At 40.6% G+C, this 16247-nt stretch overlaps 4 protein-coding genes across 5 annotated transcripts; 2 read left to right on the forward strand and 2 right to left on the reverse strand.

Annotated features, from left to right (window-relative positions):
* Positions 1 to 12: 12 nt before the first annotated feature.
* On the reverse strand, positions 13 to 1658 carry LOC132193751 (uncharacterized). Its single transcript, XM_059614616.1, has 5 exons — positions 1154 to 1658; positions 793 to 1104; positions 546 to 731; positions 344 to 496; positions 13 to 288 (listed from the first exon to the last, which is right to left on the reverse strand). The coding sequence occupies exons 1-5, from the start codon at positions 1425 to 1427 to the stop codon at positions 89 to 91; spliced, it is 1125 nt and encodes a 374-aa protein (XP_059470599.1). The 5' UTR covers positions 1428 to 1658; the 3' UTR covers positions 13 to 88.
* A 263-nt stretch (positions 1659 to 1921) lies between these two features.
* Positions 1922 to 9917, reverse strand: LOC132193891 (protein polybromo-1). The gene is made up of 26 exons (XM_059614837.1): positions 9801 to 9917; positions 9314 to 9606; positions 9125 to 9250; positions 8446 to 8598; positions 8105 to 8290; positions 7471 to 8052; positions 7320 to 7418; positions 6854 to 7261; positions 6674 to 6801; positions 6478 to 6613; positions 6256 to 6423; positions 6003 to 6208; positions 5775 to 5948; positions 5321 to 5714; positions 5095 to 5271; positions 4881 to 5042; positions 4665 to 4828; positions 4436 to 4608; positions 4208 to 4380; positions 4029 to 4085; positions 3757 to 3897; positions 3337 to 3703; positions 2997 to 3147; positions 2641 to 2738; positions 2438 to 2561; positions 1922 to 2211 (listed from the first exon to the last, which is right to left on the reverse strand). The coding sequence occupies exons 2-26, from the start codon at positions 9602 to 9604 to the stop codon at positions 1995 to 1997; spliced, it is 5055 nt and encodes a 1684-aa protein (XP_059470820.1). The 5' UTR covers positions 9605 to 9606; positions 9801 to 9917; the 3' UTR covers positions 1922 to 1994.
* Positions 9918 to 10182: 265 nt separating this feature from the next.
* Positions 10183 to 11343, forward strand: LOC132193811 (frataxin homolog, mitochondrial). 2 transcript variants are annotated; one of them, XM_059614714.1, is made up of 5 exons: positions 10183 to 10285; positions 10471 to 10654; positions 10712 to 10832; positions 10888 to 11145; positions 11202 to 11343. In XM_059614714.1, the coding sequence occupies exons 2-4, from the start codon at positions 10473 to 10475 to the stop codon at positions 11128 to 11130; spliced, it is 546 nt and encodes a 181-aa protein (XP_059470697.1). In that variant the 5' UTR covers positions 10183 to 10285; positions 10471 to 10472; the 3' UTR covers positions 11131 to 11145; positions 11202 to 11343. The 2 variants fall into 2 exon arrangements, with proteins under 2 accessions (XP_059470697.1, XP_059470696.1); XM_059614713.1 differs by lacking the exon at positions 11202 to 11343 and having other exon boundaries at positions 10888 to 11194.
* LOC132193812 (uncharacterized) lies at positions 11231 to 15755 on the forward strand. Its single transcript, XM_059614715.1, has 10 exons — positions 11231 to 11691; positions 12052 to 12251; positions 12309 to 12415; positions 12782 to 13003; positions 13067 to 13273; positions 13460 to 13732; positions 13781 to 13931; positions 14286 to 14668; positions 14824 to 14991; positions 15317 to 15755. Exons 1-10 carry the CDS (start codon positions 11231 to 11233, stop codon positions 15500 to 15502), a joined length of 2358 nt encoding a protein of 785 aa, XP_059470698.1. The 3' UTR covers positions 15503 to 15755.
* The last annotated feature ends 492 nt before the right edge of the window (positions 15756 to 16247 follow it).

Consider the following 16247-nt stretch of genomic DNA (forward strand, 5'->3'; position numbering starts at 1 on the left):
GTAGAATCAATATTCAGTTGATGGATTTTATGAGACAATTTTATTAAAAATTATTGGCACTTCTTTCCACTAATAAATATGCAATTCATCAGCACTGGACACATCTCTCGCGCGCTCGACACTTCTTCGGACAAGGTTCAGTGATTGGTTTCGTGTCGACTCCCTTTCTCGAGCCAACAAAATTTCCTCCCACCTTTGGAGTTCTGCATTTTGGAAAGTGTCTTACTTCCCCAGCAACTATAAATTCGCCTTTGTCGCAGGTGAAGCTATCGTGCTGCAATAAAAACCCTAAAAAAGTTCCAAAATTAACGGGATAAAAACTTCTTAGAAAGTAAATATAAACCTTTGGTCTTAGTCAGCGGCCATACGACAGCCTGCAAAGCACCCTGGTCCAAACCCTTGTTTCCAGCAACTTTGCCCATTTCCATCATCTTGCGCAAAGCTTCCTTCCAAAGGTCTCTGTGGCCCAGGTCAAGCTGTGCACCCCACATTCCAGCTAAAATTTATACTTTTATACCAGAATTAAATTATTAAAATTTTTTTACCAAGAATTGGTGGGTGGTAGTGGTACGGATGGTCCCTCATGACATGCAAGGGGTATGTAGAGTTGAGCCACTCTTGCACAGCACTGGCCTCTCTTTCATTAAGGCTGCTGTCCAAGTCTCGGAACAGGGATTTGTCAACCAAAGGGTCGGCCAGTGACAGGAAGCGCCACATATTCTGCTGAGTCCCTTTATTTATAGAGAAATATTTATTTTATCCTTATTAAAATTAAAACTTTTAAAATATTACCAAGAATATTTCCGAAAATGGGTAAATTTCCAACGAAGCACAGGTCGAGAACTTTGCCGAACTTTTGCTCCAGATCGTCCAGGATTTGGTGAAATCTGCCTTCGTCCTTGATGTCGTGATAAACTCGCATCGTCCAATTGGGGTAGATCTTTTGAATCAGTTTGGCGTTCTCTTCAATGCCGCTGAAATAGCCCCTTTTGCTGGTGATGCCGCCGTAGTAGGAAAAGGACACCACCCTCTGGTGTGGGCCTCGGTTTGTGGCCTTTTGGCTGCACGTTGATTCATTTATTTTACCAACACTTAAAGTAGGTTCTGCAATTTAAAATTTATAGACTTTTTAAATAAAATACAATAATTTTACCTGTTATTACTGCTGTGAGATTTGATGTCTGAGATTGTTCAGCGGAGTCATTATTATTGCTATTGAAAATTTCTGCCATGATTGATCTCAATAAATGATCGCTTAGCGGAGAGTCCTCCAAAAGAGTTTCCCTACTTTGGAGAATGTTCAAAGCTATCATTAAAATTGCTCCCACGATCACAAAGAAGAAAATCATGAAGGTTTTGCATCTGGACGAGGCTCTTGCTGCACCCATGGCCGGTCGTTTGTCTCCTAATTTGTCGTAACTGTCCATGTCGTGCAAATGCCAAAAGTTCTTTTGGACGGCCAGACTTTTTCTTGGAGCTCAGCATCACCTTTGACGTGACAGCAAAGGAAACAATGCAGATTTTGCTTGGAAGCGTCACACTTTCGCGGGCAATTTAATCGGAGCGCGCATTTGAGCAGTGTTAGTATTTGCGCCAGGCAAACAAATAATTGGGTTATGTGCAGCGTTCCATAGTTGCAAATACACTACTGCTCGCCGGCACATTAACCATCTGCGTATTATCACGTGTTAAACAATCTAATGCTAGGCACTTATCTCTTATCAAATGTGCTTTTAACAAGTTTAAGGTCTGATAAAAATTTGCCTATTTGAACAGCAAAAAAATTCCAAAATAATTTGGAAAATCTAAGGAACTCTTAAAAATATGAAACAAAAATTAATTCCAGTGATAATCATTAAAAAATGCAAAATGATGCCAGGAAAAGTTATCTAATTATTGAAAATGCATAATTTAACCACCAGCTAATTTATTTTGCTAAATGTCACCACAATTCTTCCTTAATTTCAATAAATGTAAGCAAACTTTTCTGAAATCTAAGCATTTTTTGCGAGATTCAGCGAGTCCCTCATCAGGTAGTCCCTCAGGGCCCACAGAGCGTTGACCATATTGCCGTGGTTGCCGACCCCGTTGTTGAGCCAATGCACCGGCAGTCGAGATGGGTCTGGCACGTTTGCAGTTTCTGGAGTGACCTTCAGGCTCCTCTCCCAGTTTGAGATGTGCCTGCTCTCAGTATTCATGCCTTCAATGTACCTATGAGGAAAAAGTTTTGCATTCAGAAGAATCTTATTGTGTAGTCAAATTAGAGCATTGTTTGATTGCTGTACTTAGAAGTCAAATTTAGTCTTTTAAACGGTTTAAAAATGAGTCAGAAAGGTCAAGCAAGGCCTTCATTTCTCTTTGCCATAGTTTTCACTGCATTTTTTAAATTTTGAGCCACATTGATTTTAAAATTGATTGATAAACGCATTCAACTCACTTGATGTAAGCCTCAGAATGGAGGAGCCGCTGAGGTCTTGGTGGGATCGCCACAAACATGGGCTCGAGCTGTCGAACTGGGGCAGTGATGGCCGGCGCCATGTTCGGAGTTGGAGAACCTGCAGCTGAATAATTCAAATTTTAGTCCAAAATTTTTTAAAAATTGGACGTTTGTTAAAAATGTTGAACACGAAAAACACTCACAAGCCATCTGGAGTCCAGCAGGGACAGCAGGGGAGGCGTTCTGAGCCAAAGCAGCCTTAGCGTTAGCGGCTGCTTTTTTAGCAGACGGCATGAAATTCCTGGTCACACAAGTTAGAAATTGTTAGGAAATTAAGTAAAACAACAAAAACTCGTGCAAATTCAAATCAGGTTAAAAATTATTATCAATTTATAATGGCCACTCATTTTTACTTTCATCATCAAAGATTGGTTGGTGTTGGGCAAAAATTCTTGAGGAGCCGTAAACGAAATTCCTGCAGGGCCATAGAAAATTTTGCAGAAAAAAGTGAATTTTGAGAATTTTTGGGGGAAATCTATCGCAAAACAAGAATCCATACCTGGATCTTTCCGAGGGAGGCACAACTCTTCCTGTGGCCTTCATAATGTGCTGCTCCTTGCAGTGCCGGGCCAGGCGCATGATGCTCGGGAATGGCGGGACTGTCTTTTTCTGCCTGATGCAACCCTTCCACTTGCACTGGAATTCCGAGTCTGAAATTTTTTTAATTTAGTTTAACATCATAGAGATTAAATATGCAAATTATATTTAAGAATTTATTTAATTTAAATGTTTTACTTGCAAGTATATCAAAGAATAAATAAAAATTATAGAAATAAAGACATATTAAATAATAAAAGATATTTGAAATTAATAATTTCTTAATATGTGAATAGAAATACCTGGCTTGGAAACAAAGTGCTTTTGAATGTGCCCATCTGGCTCCCCGACAGAGTGCTCGATCAGGTCATTCAGCTCCTCGAACTGGTGGTCACAGTTGGCCCAGAGGCACTCGTAAATCAGGTCTTGGTGGGGCGTCTCGCCAGGGCCCATCGCCTCCAAGGCCATCCTGGCCGTGGTCTCTTCGTTCAAGCGGGCGGCCCTTTCCTCATAACTCTGCTTCTCAGAGGCCGTCAAGCTGCGCCACTCGTTGCCCACAATGCGGCTGATTTCACCAAAGGTTGAGTCAGGGAAGCGGTTGGCCACGTTCTTGCGAACATCACTCGAGTACAATATGTACCCAGTGACTAATTTCTTTCCAGTTCCCTTCTGCAATTTTTTGTAAATTAAATTTCATTTAATATAATAATTTTAATTGTTGCCTTTTTGACTGTGGAAACTGGTGTTTGCATCAGTGGAGAAGGAGTGGGGGTGTCTCCAGAGCCAACCGAGGGTGGAGCGTCCATCGAGTCCTCCATCATGAGAGAAACATCCGCATCTCTGCTGGCGACCGGAGACGAGTCCTGAAGGTTAACAATTATAATTTCAATCCGTAAATTTAAGTCCGTAGGAAAGGCAGCCAATCACATTCTCAAAAAGCGCATTCGCACTATGCAAATCAACAGACTCATGTGTGAGAACAAAAAATACACACCCGGTCAAACGTGTTAAACATTCCTTTAGAATCTTTATGCACACCGTCGCTGCCAACCTAAAACGTAAAATAAAAAATTCCAAATAAAAGATTGATGCACATCGCTCATGTGAATGCAGAGTGCATCGTCAAATAATGTAAAAAAACACACAGTTCGTTTTGCATCAAGCAGCACAAACCTTTGCTGGATTGATGAGTCGGCGGAAGAAGTAGATCTCGTCTTCCTGGACGTCTCCGATGTGGTGATACTTCTTGATGAAATTGTGGCCCAGCTTGTTTATCAGCTTCTTGCTCTCCTCGTAAACCGACTCGCAGACGTAAATGTCAGCTTCGGCAACCTCAGTAGGACGGCCTGTATAAATCAAAAGGAAATTTTCAGATACTAAAATAAAAATTGCAAAACTCACAAGATATATATTCTCCATGCTCCAAAACTACGCAGCGACCTGTGACACTGGACAGAGGAAACACCTCTTCAACGTGATTCAGGAACAATTCCTGCTTGTAGAAAAGCTTTCCAGGTGTGTTTGGAACCTCGGAGGGAGGTACAAAGATGGGACCTTTGAGAAATTCTTCTCCCCTGCAAACAAAATTAAGTTTAGACGACGATTCAGAGGAAAGATATTCATAACTTACGATTTATTGGCCCACATGGCATCAACCTGGGCAACAATTTGCTTTCCAACACTGTTTTTGACATAAACGCAATCTCCAGTTTTGATGGTGCCGCAGCTCACCCTGCACTGCTCAAAGTAGGTGAATCCCTCGATTGGTTGTTCCAAAACCAATTCGACATTAGGCTAAAATTTAAATTAATATTATTTAATTCAATTACAATTTTGGGAGCTTTACTGGAATCTCCCTTTCAGGGAGCTTTTCCATTTCATCGAGCTCTGCAATTTCTTCCTTGTGTTTCTCAACTCGATCCCTAAAGACGGACATGACTCGCTTCGGCTCCAACGGCTCTTCGCGAGCCACTAATTTGATGTGCTCTGGCAGAGTGCAGGGCCATATCTATGAAAATAGAATATTAGTGATAATTCTATACACTAACTTATAATCAAACCTTTATTTTCTTGAAGCTTCTCGCTTTTGAAGCATATCTAGACTCGCAAACATACACGTCCTTTTCAGGGAAAGTTTCCGGCTTCATTCTCAGATAATCTCTCACACTCAAGATTATGCACATTCCGATAACTTGATTCATCGGAATGGCCACCCTGACGTCGCTTTTGAAGACTTCCTGTACACAATTTCATAATTTTTTCCATAATATCAAAAATAAAGATTACCTTTTCAAGGAATTTCCTTGTAGTCAAATGGTAAGTTTCGTTTGGTCTGTAGAAATAATTTCCAAACAGCATTTGCTCGTTGTCTTGGTTCACCCAGAGGCGCTCAATGAGAATAATGTGCGGCTCCAGACCCCTCTCCTTTGGTTCGAGATAAACAAAGTCGCCAACTCTGTAGGTCTGCTGATTGAAACTCATTTCGTTGCCGGAACTTTCAACGTCTCCAGGCTGGGGCTGCTTGAAGGCCTCATCTGTGACCTTGGCTTCAGTTTCTTCTTCTGGCAATTCCTTCAAAGCCTTTTCTTGTCTCAGAACGTCCAGGTTGGCAGCCAAATCTTGAGCCGAGTATCTTAAAGCTGGGGAGTGAAGCAAATCTCCACCTCGGCAAAGCTCATCTCTGATTTTTTTTTTATAAATAAATTTACTTTTGAATTCAAATTATTTTTAAATGTTTCACCTTTGCTTTATGAAGAAGACTTGCATTTCAATGGCATCTTCAAACACCTGCGAGTCAGACCTGGAAAGTCTGCGAGCTCGATCCAAGCAGGCAAACATGTCCTCTTGGAAATGATCCAGGCGACGATAAAATCCGCGGTCAAGACGCCGCTTTATCAAGTCCAGGGACAAAGCCCTAACCCTAGAATTACCAAAACTGAACAATAATCTCTAATCAAAGTGATCTTACTTGTTTCCAGTAGCATCATCGTGCTCTGGAAGTTCAGCCATGGAGTCAGAAAAGCATCGACCCTCTTCGTCTTGGTGATTGTAAGTGGCCGTAAAAAGGGAGGTTAAAAGTTCTTGCACTGCAAGAGACACATCGGGGAGAGACTCTTCATCTTCCCTTAGCTGCAGCTTTGTTTGCAGGGCTACCCTTTGCAGCATCAAAGCATCCTGAACAAAATTTAATTAATGCAAATTATTAATAATTTTAGATTTACCTTGTAAATTTGTGAGTCAGGCTCATTGTATTTGAAAGCATTGTCGAACATCAGAACAAAATCAGAGACCATGTCATCGAGGCTCATGTAGGATGTCGATTTCAACTTTGACGAGATTTTCTCCAGATCAATGGGTCTCTTGATAACTTCATAGTAATCAGGATATTCCTATTTATAATTTTAAGAATTAATTTATAGTTGGTAAAAATCATTCAAACTTACAATCTTTGAAGGAAGTTTGTTGAAAATTACAGAGAGCTGACGTCCTTTGGGATCTTTGTGATCTTTGATCGTTTCGAAAAGAGTCCTCAGTTTTTGATAAAGGTTGTTCTGCTGCTGCCGTTTAGCCTTGGCACTGCTGTGAGGAAGCAAAATATTGAAGTTAAAAGGTAATTTTAAATTAAATCAAAACACCAACCTGCCAGTTCTTGTTCCAAGACGAGTTGGGGTGCTCAAAGCATGGTTCAGCAATCTTTCAAGTTTGTTGGCATCTTCGTAAATCACCGAGCCCTCCTCATTATACTGACGGCAGTTAGTAAACATGAGCTGAAAATAATTAAAATTAAAATCCTAGTAAAAATTTTATGACGCTCTGTACTTTGAAATCAGAAACCAGTTGATCCTCATTCTGATATTTGTCTGCCTTGATGTTGGACTCGATCGTGAGCATGTCAATAGGGTGTTCAATGACTTGATAGTAATCAGGGTACAGTTTCTTGCTTGGCTTTTCCATGAACATTAGAATGGGCTGGCGTCCGTCATCGTGGTAGTCTATAAGTGTCCTGTATATCTGAACAAACTTCTTCCTCCTCAAAAGATCCTCTGGCTTTCCTTTAGGCTTATTCAGAGAGCCAGGGGGTCTCCCACGCCGCACCACCGGGGTTTGAGGGAATGCCGGGGTCGATTCACTTTCACCCTCGTCATCTTCATCGCTGTCACTTTCCTGATCATACTCTAAAAGTTCCTGAACCTTACTTTGCATTACTTTCTGCAGTTTTACAGCATCCTAGGAAGAATTAACAAATTTGATTTATTGTTTCAGAAATTGTAAAATTCTAGAGCACCTTATAAATTTTGGAGTCATTGCGGTTGTACTTTTTGGCGTTTTCAAACATGATGTTCAGGTCACCAGCAATCTCACTTACAGTTCCGTAGTGTCCGTTCTAGAATTGAAATACGTAAATAAATATAATTAAAATCAATTTTAATTCATACCTTAATTTTTGCTCTGATTTGGGACAGTGCAATTGGGTTCTTGATTTCTTTGTAGTAATCAGCGTAATATCTCTTCGATGGCAGTTTCCTGAAGGGATCACTCAGACGATAGCCTTGGCTGTTTGTGAAACTCTTGACTGCTTCGTACAAATTCAAAAGAGGCCCGGACTCTTCGTCGTCTTCATTAACTTCATCGTCGTCATCATCCTGATCAGAATCGTCTTCATCCATGGCCTCTTCTTCTTCGTCCTCCTCCTCATCCTCGTACTTCAGGGCAGAGGTAATTGCAGACAGAGACTGGTTCCCTCGCAAGCGCTTGCTGCGAATCCTCTCACTGCTCTTGGAAGACGAGCTTCTTCCTGACTCGATTTCAATCTTCTTCATTGAAATGATTCTCTTCAGAGCTTTGGCGTCTTTGTAAATTAGGGAGCCTGGCTCATTGAACGACATTGCGTTCTTCACCATGAGTTGAAGGTCCCTCTCAAGGTCAGCGAGAGCTGTGTACTGGTTGCTCTGAATTTTGGTTGCGATGATTTTCAGGTCGATGGGGTTGTCAATAACTTCGTAGTATTCTGGATAAGCCTGTAAATCAATTTTAGAATATTCTCATTTATTCTGAATAAGAAATAGAAACCTTTCGTGAGGGCAACAGTTGAAAAGCAGTGTGCAGAGTTCGCCCTTCAGAGTCCTGAGCCATCATGACGGCACTGAACAAATCCTCGTAAGTGTTGTTGTCGTCCTCCTGAGCTGTCGAGCTGCATTCCGAGGCACCTTCATCCGCGTCATCACGCCTTGCCTCCGCAGCCGCTGCCCTTCTTGCCTGAATAATTATGCTCATAATTAGATTTAAAGAAGAATAAAATTATAAACTATCTAGATGTAACAACAAAATTCTATTTTAACAGCGGAAAAATAAGGCGAAACACTACAATGCATATTAGAAAAGGCACAGCCAAACCACCCGTTAGAACATACCAGTTTGCCAACCTTGAGAATGATTTTGCCCTTTTGATCTGAAGGTCCTGCATCTCCGTCTCCTGAGTGAGAGTCTGGGTCAGTCAGTCGATTTCTGGTCATTTCGAAAAGATCCCACAAATCGCACGCGTCCTTATACTCCTGACTCGATTTCTGTTGAATTGAAATAATATTAAAAAAATTACAACCCTCGAGTCATACCGTGCAATGATAATAGTTAAATTATGCAAACAATAATGAGCCCTTGAAGATCGTGAACTCAAAAAGCGTGTCCGAAAAATTTGATTTTATTTTGTAATTTTATTCCATTAAATTTTTTTTATTTATTTTTTTTTATGATACGCAAGTTTTTTAACAAGTAAACGTGATTTGGAATGCAATTGAAGCTAAGAAAAGATGTGAAAAAGACCAGCCCAGTGGGGATTTGAACCCGTCTTGGTGGCCCCGCAGGTCTGTAGGTACCTTACAGCCTGAGAGTCCCACCGTGCAAGCTCATTACCCACTGGGCTGGCCGGTGCACCAAAGAATGTGTTGAAAAAATCGGCTTATCTACAGTGACAGGCCCAACAAGGTTCGCGCAGCACAACTTTGATTGTTGTTTGAGCAACAATCAAAATTTGTTCCAATTGTTGCGATGGTGAATATTACATCGGTCAATCAGGGATTGTGTCTTCTTTACCTTGTAAAATGCCTTGGCATTGCCAACCATTAGATCGATGTCCAACGTCAGCTGCTCAACATCTTCATACTCGTCCGTCTTTAGTTTTTGCTGAACCCTCAGCAGGTCAATGGGGTTGGTTACAACCTAAATTTTAAATAATTCCATCGACAATTAATACAATTTTGTAAATATTTTTTAAATTTTTACCTCGTAATAGGCAGGTTCTTGTCTGCGCTTTGGGGCTCGAATGAAAGCGTCACACAAAAGACCTCCGTCTTCCTTTTTGAAATTGCGGATGGTGTCGTACAATTGCTGGCAAATTTCAACCTGGAAATTTCCAATTTGAGTTTTCCTTGGCATGAAAATGAGTGAAATTACCGGGTCGACGCGGCGTTTCTTCCGCACCGGTTGCTCGACGACCGGCTCGGGGTCGCTCATTATTTCGTCCTCGGGCTCACGACTGCTCGCTGCTGAAGACGCCCTGCGTCTTTTACTCATACCTGCATGAATTAAAAGCAAGTAGAAATAAGTATAATGGTTAAAGACTGTATTAAAGGACAAAAAAATGGAAAAAATCAATTTGGAAAGGGCGCAGAAGGATTTTTGTTCACATATTTTGGCAGTAAAATTCCCTTCAAAAAAGTAATATTAATCAGTGCCCACATAGAAAATTGATTGAAAAACAATTATTTACTTTAATTTGCCGTTTGGAACGGCAGGAACGATGGAAAATCAGAGAAAATTCGGCTATTATCCGCCCGTAAATTTATATAAACACAAGAACGACGACGAGGTGTTCCAAGCGGTGTTCTGATTGGTGCGCGAACGCGTTGTAACGTTTCCGGTGCGCTGATTGGCTGAATTGCCAGAGCCACCTAAAATGATGGGCCTTACGTAAATGATTCTTGAAAACCTTGATTTATAAGCAAATATTCATGACTGTGCAAAATATAAAATAGATAAACAAACTTCGTAAAATTCTCTGCTTAAAAAAGATTTTAAATGTCCCAATACCTGTTAATTGTGGTGATTATTTTATTTAAGTAGGCTCTGAGTTCAATATTAAAGATGTCTCTGGGTATCATATGGCAGGAAAAACAAAATTCTTGGGATCGGCAGCCGGCGACGTCTCTGGTTTGCACTGAAATTGATTTTCTGGCCGAATTCCTCCGTTGTCAGGTTCGTACAATTTGTTGTTTTTTCCAGTGAAACATCTCTTGTTCAAGAGCTGTGTGTTTTATTGGAAAATTTCTCAGGGATTGTTAATTAAAAATCGTCAACCTGAAATTGAAAAAATTGACGTTTTTAATTTTAATTTTTCTATTAGTTAGAAAACAATAATTAAAAAGTATTTTCCGTTGCAGACATGCTTTTGCGGTGCATTTCGAGTTGTGCCAGATCCTCACTGAAGATTCGCCATCTGGAAAAGACGAAGAGTTTCTCTCTATCAGCTTCGATTGATCCGAGTCCTTTGAAAAGGCCCATTTTGACTTATTCCCAGCAGATTTTCATCAGAAGACTGATCCACAGCAACTACGACAGAACAAAGTATTTTTTATCAAATTCATATCAAAATTTATATAAAAAATTAATTTTTCCCTTCAGGCCTCTTGATTTGCAGACATACGACCACATTTGCAGCGAAACCCTCGAATCTTTGACTGAATTCTTTGAGCAAGCTGTCGAGGACTGTCCTCACTTAAAAGACCCTGACGTCACATTTGGTGTAAGAAATATTTGACAGAAAAATTAAAATAAATTTATGGATCTTTTTTCTTCAGGACGGCGTTTTGAGCATTCACTTCGGACCTCCGTACGGAAGTTACGTAATTAACAGGCAAAGACCAAACCTGCAAATTTGGCTCTCGTCCCCAACCAGTGGTCCCAAAAGATACGATTTCATCGATGGCCGGTGGATTTACAAGCACGACGGAGTTTGTTTGCACGATTTGCTAGAAAAGGAAACTTCGGAAATTTTAAAAAGACCGGTTGACCTTTCAAACTGCACTTTCTACAAAATTTAAAACTTTTAAAACTGAGTAAAAAATTCATTCAGAAGTGACAAATAAAATATTAAATCTACCTCCATTTGCAGTAAAAATATAATTTCAAATTTTGTGCACTATGGAGTTGATGGAAGATGGGAATTTGATGGACCGGGTGCAGATTCTGCTGCAGAGGGATTTGGGCTACTACGAAGAGCACCACACGGTTTTGCAGGAGAATCTGTGCCTCGGGGCCGTGGGGGGCCCTTTTGACTTTCCCCGCTACGCCTCCTTTGCTGCGGTCAAACTTGTCAAGTGGTGGGAAGAGGAATTTTTCTCCTGCTTCCACCACCCTTCGGGACTGATTGAGACGCGGATTCACACCAAAGAGGAGCTGGACGTGAAGAAACTTCCGTCGGCCGAGTTCGTTGAGATGGTGCAGCAGTCGGCAGAGAAGTTGCTCGAGCATCTGCACACCCTGAGCCAAGAGTCGCTGGACCACGCCGACTTGGCCGTCCTCACGGCCACGCTTGGCGCGGCGGCCCTTTGCAAAAATGCTCTTTGGTGCTTCAACGAGCAGTTGAAAAAAGATGCTAAAAGGTGAAACCAAACAAACATTGTCTGCAAAATTGTTTAGTTTTGTTCTGCACAAAACTTTTGAAATTGTTAAATTGAGCACAATCTTTATAACACCTTTAAATAAAATCTGTTTGAAAATAGCACAATTGCACACTGTACTGTTTAAATCATGTTAAAAGTAGAAAACTTGGAAGATTTTTTTCTGCAATTTTATTTTAATTTTTTGAAAAATTTCATTGTGATAGTCAAATTTAGTATTTACTTTACAACAATAAAAGCCATTTTTGGAAAATATAATTGGAAAACAATAAGAAATTTTAACCACTATTGTTGTAAAGACTTGCTTAAGGATTTCTTAACATTGAATGTCTATATTTGAAGTCTGAGTTTGCATCAAGCGTCGAGATTAATGCAAGAAATGGTCGAGGCTTTGGCCGAACGTCTTTTGGACTTGCACTGTCGCCTGCTAGCCCTGTACGTCCTGCAGGACGCAGACTCGCTCAACTGGGAAAGCCAGCACTCATTTTTCGAAGGGCAGCGCGGCTCCTTCACAATTCAGATGTGGTGGTTTTACATGCAAGGTTGGAATAATCTTTTAATAAAAGATAAATATAATAAAAATGCTGGTAAAATATTAGGGGCTAGAGAAGATTTGTGGAACACCGTTCCTCCGAAAACTGCCCAGAGAGTTCTTGCTGGAATGTTGAATGAGTCGCTCACAATTCTCACTGCAAGATATAGTCAGGTGATTGGCAAAAAATATTAAACAAACTCTTAAAAAAATGAAATAAATTAACTTTAAATCAGCTTTAATTGGAAAAAAACGATATTTAAAATAAAATAGAATTATAATTATTTCCAAGTAAGACACATCTGCAGAATTAAATTTTTAATTATTAAAAAAAGGAAATAAATAGGCTAAAAAATGGTAAAGTTTACCTTCAAGTATTATAATTTTTTGAAATTCTTAAATAGAAATCTCAATTATTTTGAAAGAAAAGTGTAAAATATTAAATTTTTGCCCTTTAATCTAGCAAAAATCAACAATCTCTTACCAATTTAACCATTTAATACACTATGCTTTTTAAATTTTTGCAATTTAATTTTGTAGGCCAAGCCTAGTCTTGCACGCAGTCCACTGATTGTCACCGATATCGGCAACATTTTGATCTGCGTGCGCCACTTGCTGCCGTCGATCTGCACCAGCGGCAGCGAGTTGTTGGGCCTCGTGGGCCCCGGCAGCAACAAAGCGGCCCGCGACGTGCACGCCAAATGCCACGACCTGCTGTGCACGCTCCTCATCCGCGGTTGTCCCTTGGCCACCCTGTACAAGGTAAGAAACCAACGAAACCATCATCCCCTTAATTGTGTATTTCTTGGTTTCATTGCTGGGTAGGTTTTTCGCAGAGGCGCCGATGCTGCGCCGCTTTTCTTGCCGCGACCGGTTTCTCCGGCCACTTGGTTCGTCCTCGTCGCGCCCAAACTTTTCCCCGGCGACCCGCCTAGGGGAGACATGCACTCGTTGAACGACAACACGGCCGTCGCTGTAGAACTGTCGGTTTTGTGTGCCCAACCCGAGGCTAGTTGGCCTCTCCTAGTCAAGGTTAAAAACAAGTAGTTTAAAGATAAAAAAATTTTTTTATTTATAAACAAAATTTAATTTAATTCATAAAAAAAATATATATTTTTATATAATACACCAATTATTTTTATCTGAAAAATTACATTAAATCATATTTCGCTTCAATTCCAATAACTTTTTTATTTTATATATAAATAAATATTTCAGGTACTGCTGATGAGGAATTACGTAGCGACGACAATTTTGCTCCGGCATCTTTTGAAAGCCGACATTCAGTACCAAGACGCCGTCCATTCGAGTGTGGAGGGTTGCGGCGGGTTTTTGTGCGGGGCCACGGCGGGCTGCTGGGTCGAGGGCTCGCAACTTACGCCGAGCCAAGTGCTCTCCGCCCTTGTGCAGATAATAGTGGTTATTTGCGGAGACCCCGAGGGTGGAGGGATGCGGGCGCTGCACGTGGCTTTTTCAGCCCTATTGCAACAGGTTGTATTATCAAATTTCACGTATTAAAACTGAAAATGATTTTCTTAGGACGGCATGGACTGGAGTTGCCTCGACAAAAGGCAGATGTGGGCGGAACAAAGGAGACCAGCGTGGCTGTCTGCTCTGGTGAACCTTATAAAGGACTGTCTGGGCCCATCGATGGCCTCTTGGGCAACATCCGTTGACAATATTTTCCAAGGTGGAATTAGTTTTCTTTTATAAGGATATTGTTTGATTTTGCCAATTTTTTTTTGTCAAGATTTTCATTCAAGTGGCTTAAAAGGTTGAAAGAAAGACATAATCTTCCTCATCGCTATAATTTTTGTACAACTTTTACAATTAGTGTATAATTAAAAGTTTTTCCTCGAAGTTCACAAATTTTTTTTTTATATTTTAATTTTTTAGGGTCAGGCGAAGACAAAGTCTTTTCGGCCTGTGCCCTTTATCAATATATGCATATAAAAAATATTAAAATTTACGTATAAAAATTATATTTGATAATTAAAACTTATATAAACAATATTAAAATAAATTTCAATAATTATTTTCGCAGGTTTACAACAAATTGGAGACACGATTTCCGTCGGCGTGGTCCTCATGGCCAAACTCCTCGACGACATTCTGCCTGCAGACGTCAGTCCCTTCGGCGGACAAACCCTGATGCAGCTCATCGGAGCCGCGGTTTACGCCGAGTTGGTCAAAAGCGGTGCGGACGCGCCCTTGCGTCTCGCCGAGGAGTGGTGCGGTCTGGACACGGACCTCTTCAGGGAGGAAGTTGCTGCCGTGGTCGTCGCAGCCCAAGAAAGGGCCGCCGAGCTCGAGGAAGATTTGGCCGAGCAAGATTCGGGTTCCGAAGTCATCGAAGAACTGCCCCAGATTGCCGAGGTGCTCGTCAGCAGACTTCTGCTCACCTCGTCAGGAAGAACTTCAGTCAAGGCAAGCAGAAATTTTTTCAAATGAATCTGCCAATTTTCTAAAAAAATATAAGTTAATATTAATTAAAAATAATTTTGTTGCCTGCAAAATTTGACTTAAGCAACCTGACCGTCACACGTGTCGAGCCGGTTGCATAACCACATAAAATTCCACAGATCGTTTTCAAGTTCATCCAGCACAACTTGGCCTGGCTGATGGGCGAACTTGGAGCTCAAGAGTCGCGCACGGCAGCTCCACCTGTGCACGTACCTGCTGCAAAACCGGCACCGCATCCTCTGCTGCACGCCATGTTCCACATTGGAGGGTCCAGAGCATTTGATGAGGTAATTCTTTTTTAATAAATTAAAATATGTAACTGTAAAAAAAATCAAAGCATCATATGAAATGAATTAATTCTTAACTAAAGAAACGGGAAATAATAAATTGATATTTCTTTAAATGATATAAAAAATTGCTGGGTCGTTTGAAATGGTTTGAAAAAGAGAGAAAACATTTTCTTTTAGAAAAAATGGCAATCGTGCAGACGGTTTGACAGGAAAATCAATGTCGCCAAAGGAAATGAGCCTTTGGCTGACGATTTCCAGATACTGCACGCAAATGACAGAGCCCATGTGTGTAAAAGGGTGGTTTTGATCTCTCTCTTTTTAGCTTTTGACTGGAGCCTGGCAGCTCAACTGGGTCTCCCTGCTGCACACCGAGCTGGGAATCTCCAAGACCCAAATGGCGCAGCAACTGACGCGGAGGGCCGAGTTTCGAGAGCCGCACTTTTTGAACGAGCACGACGCCAAAGTCGTCGCGATCCTCTCCACCATCTTTGGCGTTGATCCCAACTGATTTCGTCTCTCTCAGAGACCATGCAAATTCTCATACAACCCTGCTTTTTCAGCTAATTAGTGGACGTGCGAAATGCAAATTTTGCGTACCATTGTAGTGGGATTGTGCTAATGGACGTACGTGCTTTTAGCGAAAGCATTATTGTAGCTTCCTCTATAGGTTTAATGCATGAATTTAGAAACCGAAAATCTAATACAAAAGATAAAATATCTTGTAATTTTAACAATTAATAGAAGTATAATGTGATGCTTTTTTTAAGATGTCATCTAAACTAATTTTTGTAGATTTGATTAATTATTATTTTTTTATATTATTAAAAAAAACACTGTATTTTATATAAGTTCACTTTATTTATTAACTGTAAAAGTTTGATAAATTTTTATTCAGAAAAATTTCCTTTTTTACGCTGCCTGGAAAAAATGTTATACACATCAAAGAAGATTAAATAACATCTTGGAGGCGAAATGACATCATCTTTCATGTTCATTTTTTAGTTTTTCCCGGGGCTTCGCCCTTCTTTTTAACATGAAAACACGATTTTTTTTATGCAAAGCAATTCGAGAGTGAGATTTTGCTGCTCTCAGCACGCACTCCGGCTTAATGCTCTTAATTTATTCGCCACTCGCTCGTCGGCCTTTTCCAAATTAAAATTCGCCTCTCGCACACCTGATATATTTTCCTGCCAACATTTCCTCATTTCGTCTCTCTGTACGCGCGTGTTTGGTTAGATAAAGTTTGCGCATTA

The sequence above is a fragment of the Neocloeon triangulifer genome, unplaced genomic scaffold (genome assembly GCF_031216515.1).
Source record: "Neocloeon triangulifer isolate White Clay Creek 2 clone unplaced genomic scaffold, ASM3121651v1 ptg000005l, whole genome shotgun sequence".
NCBI classification, from domain to species: Eukaryota; Metazoa; Arthropoda; class Insecta; order Ephemeroptera; family Baetidae; genus Neocloeon; species Neocloeon triangulifer.

What these genes read in the sequence shown, in the direction of transcription:
- LOC132193751 (XM_059614616.1), bottom strand. Translation starts at nt 1,427, where the DNA reads ATGGACAGTTACGACAAATTAGGAGACAAACGACCGGCCATGGGTGCA. An exon ending in TCTCACAGCAGTAATAACAG is followed by an intron (nt 1,105 to 1,153) that starts GTAAAATTATTG and finishes TTTAAATTGCAG; the next exon opens with AACCTACTTTAAGTGTTGGT. An exon ending in CTACCACCCACCAATTCTTG is followed by an intron (nt 497 to 545) that starts GTAAAAAAATTT and finishes TATAAATTTTAG; the next exon opens with CTGGAATGTGGGGTGCACAG.
- LOC132193891 (XM_059614837.1), bottom strand. Translation starts at nt 9,604, where the DNA reads ATGAGTAAAAGACGCAGGGCGTCTTCAGCAGCGAGCAGTCGTGAGCCC. An exon ending in TCCCTGAAAGGGAGATTCCA is followed by an intron (nt 4,829 to 4,880) that starts GTAAAGCTCCCA and finishes TTTAAATTTTAG; the next exon opens with CCTAATGTCGAATTGGTTTT. An exon ending in GACTCATCAATCCAGCAAAG is followed by an intron (nt 4,086 to 4,207) that starts GTTTGTGCTGCT and finishes TTTACGTTTTAG; the next exon opens with GTTGGCAGCGACGGTGTGCA.
- LOC132193811 (XM_059614714.1), top strand. Translation starts at nt 10,473, where the DNA reads ATGCTTTTGCGGTGCATTTCGAGTTGTGCCAGATCCTCACTGAAGATT. An exon ending in AGCAACTACGACAGAACAAA is followed by an intron (nt 10,655 to 10,711) that starts GTATTTTTTATC and finishes TTTTCCCTTCAG; the next exon opens with GCCTCTTGATTTGCAGACAT. An exon ending in ACCCTGACGTCACATTTGGT is followed by an intron (nt 10,833 to 10,887) that starts GTAAGAAATATT and finishes TTTTTTCTTCAG; the next exon opens with GACGGCGTTTTGAGCATTCA.
- LOC132193812 (XM_059614715.1), top strand. Translation starts at nt 11,231, where the DNA reads ATGGAGTTGATGGAAGATGGGAATTTGATGGACCGGGTGCAGATTCTG. An exon ending in TTGAAAAAAGATGCTAAAAG is followed by an intron (nt 11,692 to 12,051) that starts GTGAAACCAAAC and finishes CTATATTTGAAG; the next exon opens with TCTGAGTTTGCATCAAGCGT. An exon ending in CGTTGACAATATTTTCCAAG is followed by an intron (nt 13,932 to 14,285) that starts GTGGAATTAGTT and finishes TTATTTTCGCAG; the next exon opens with GTTTACAACAAATTGGAGAC.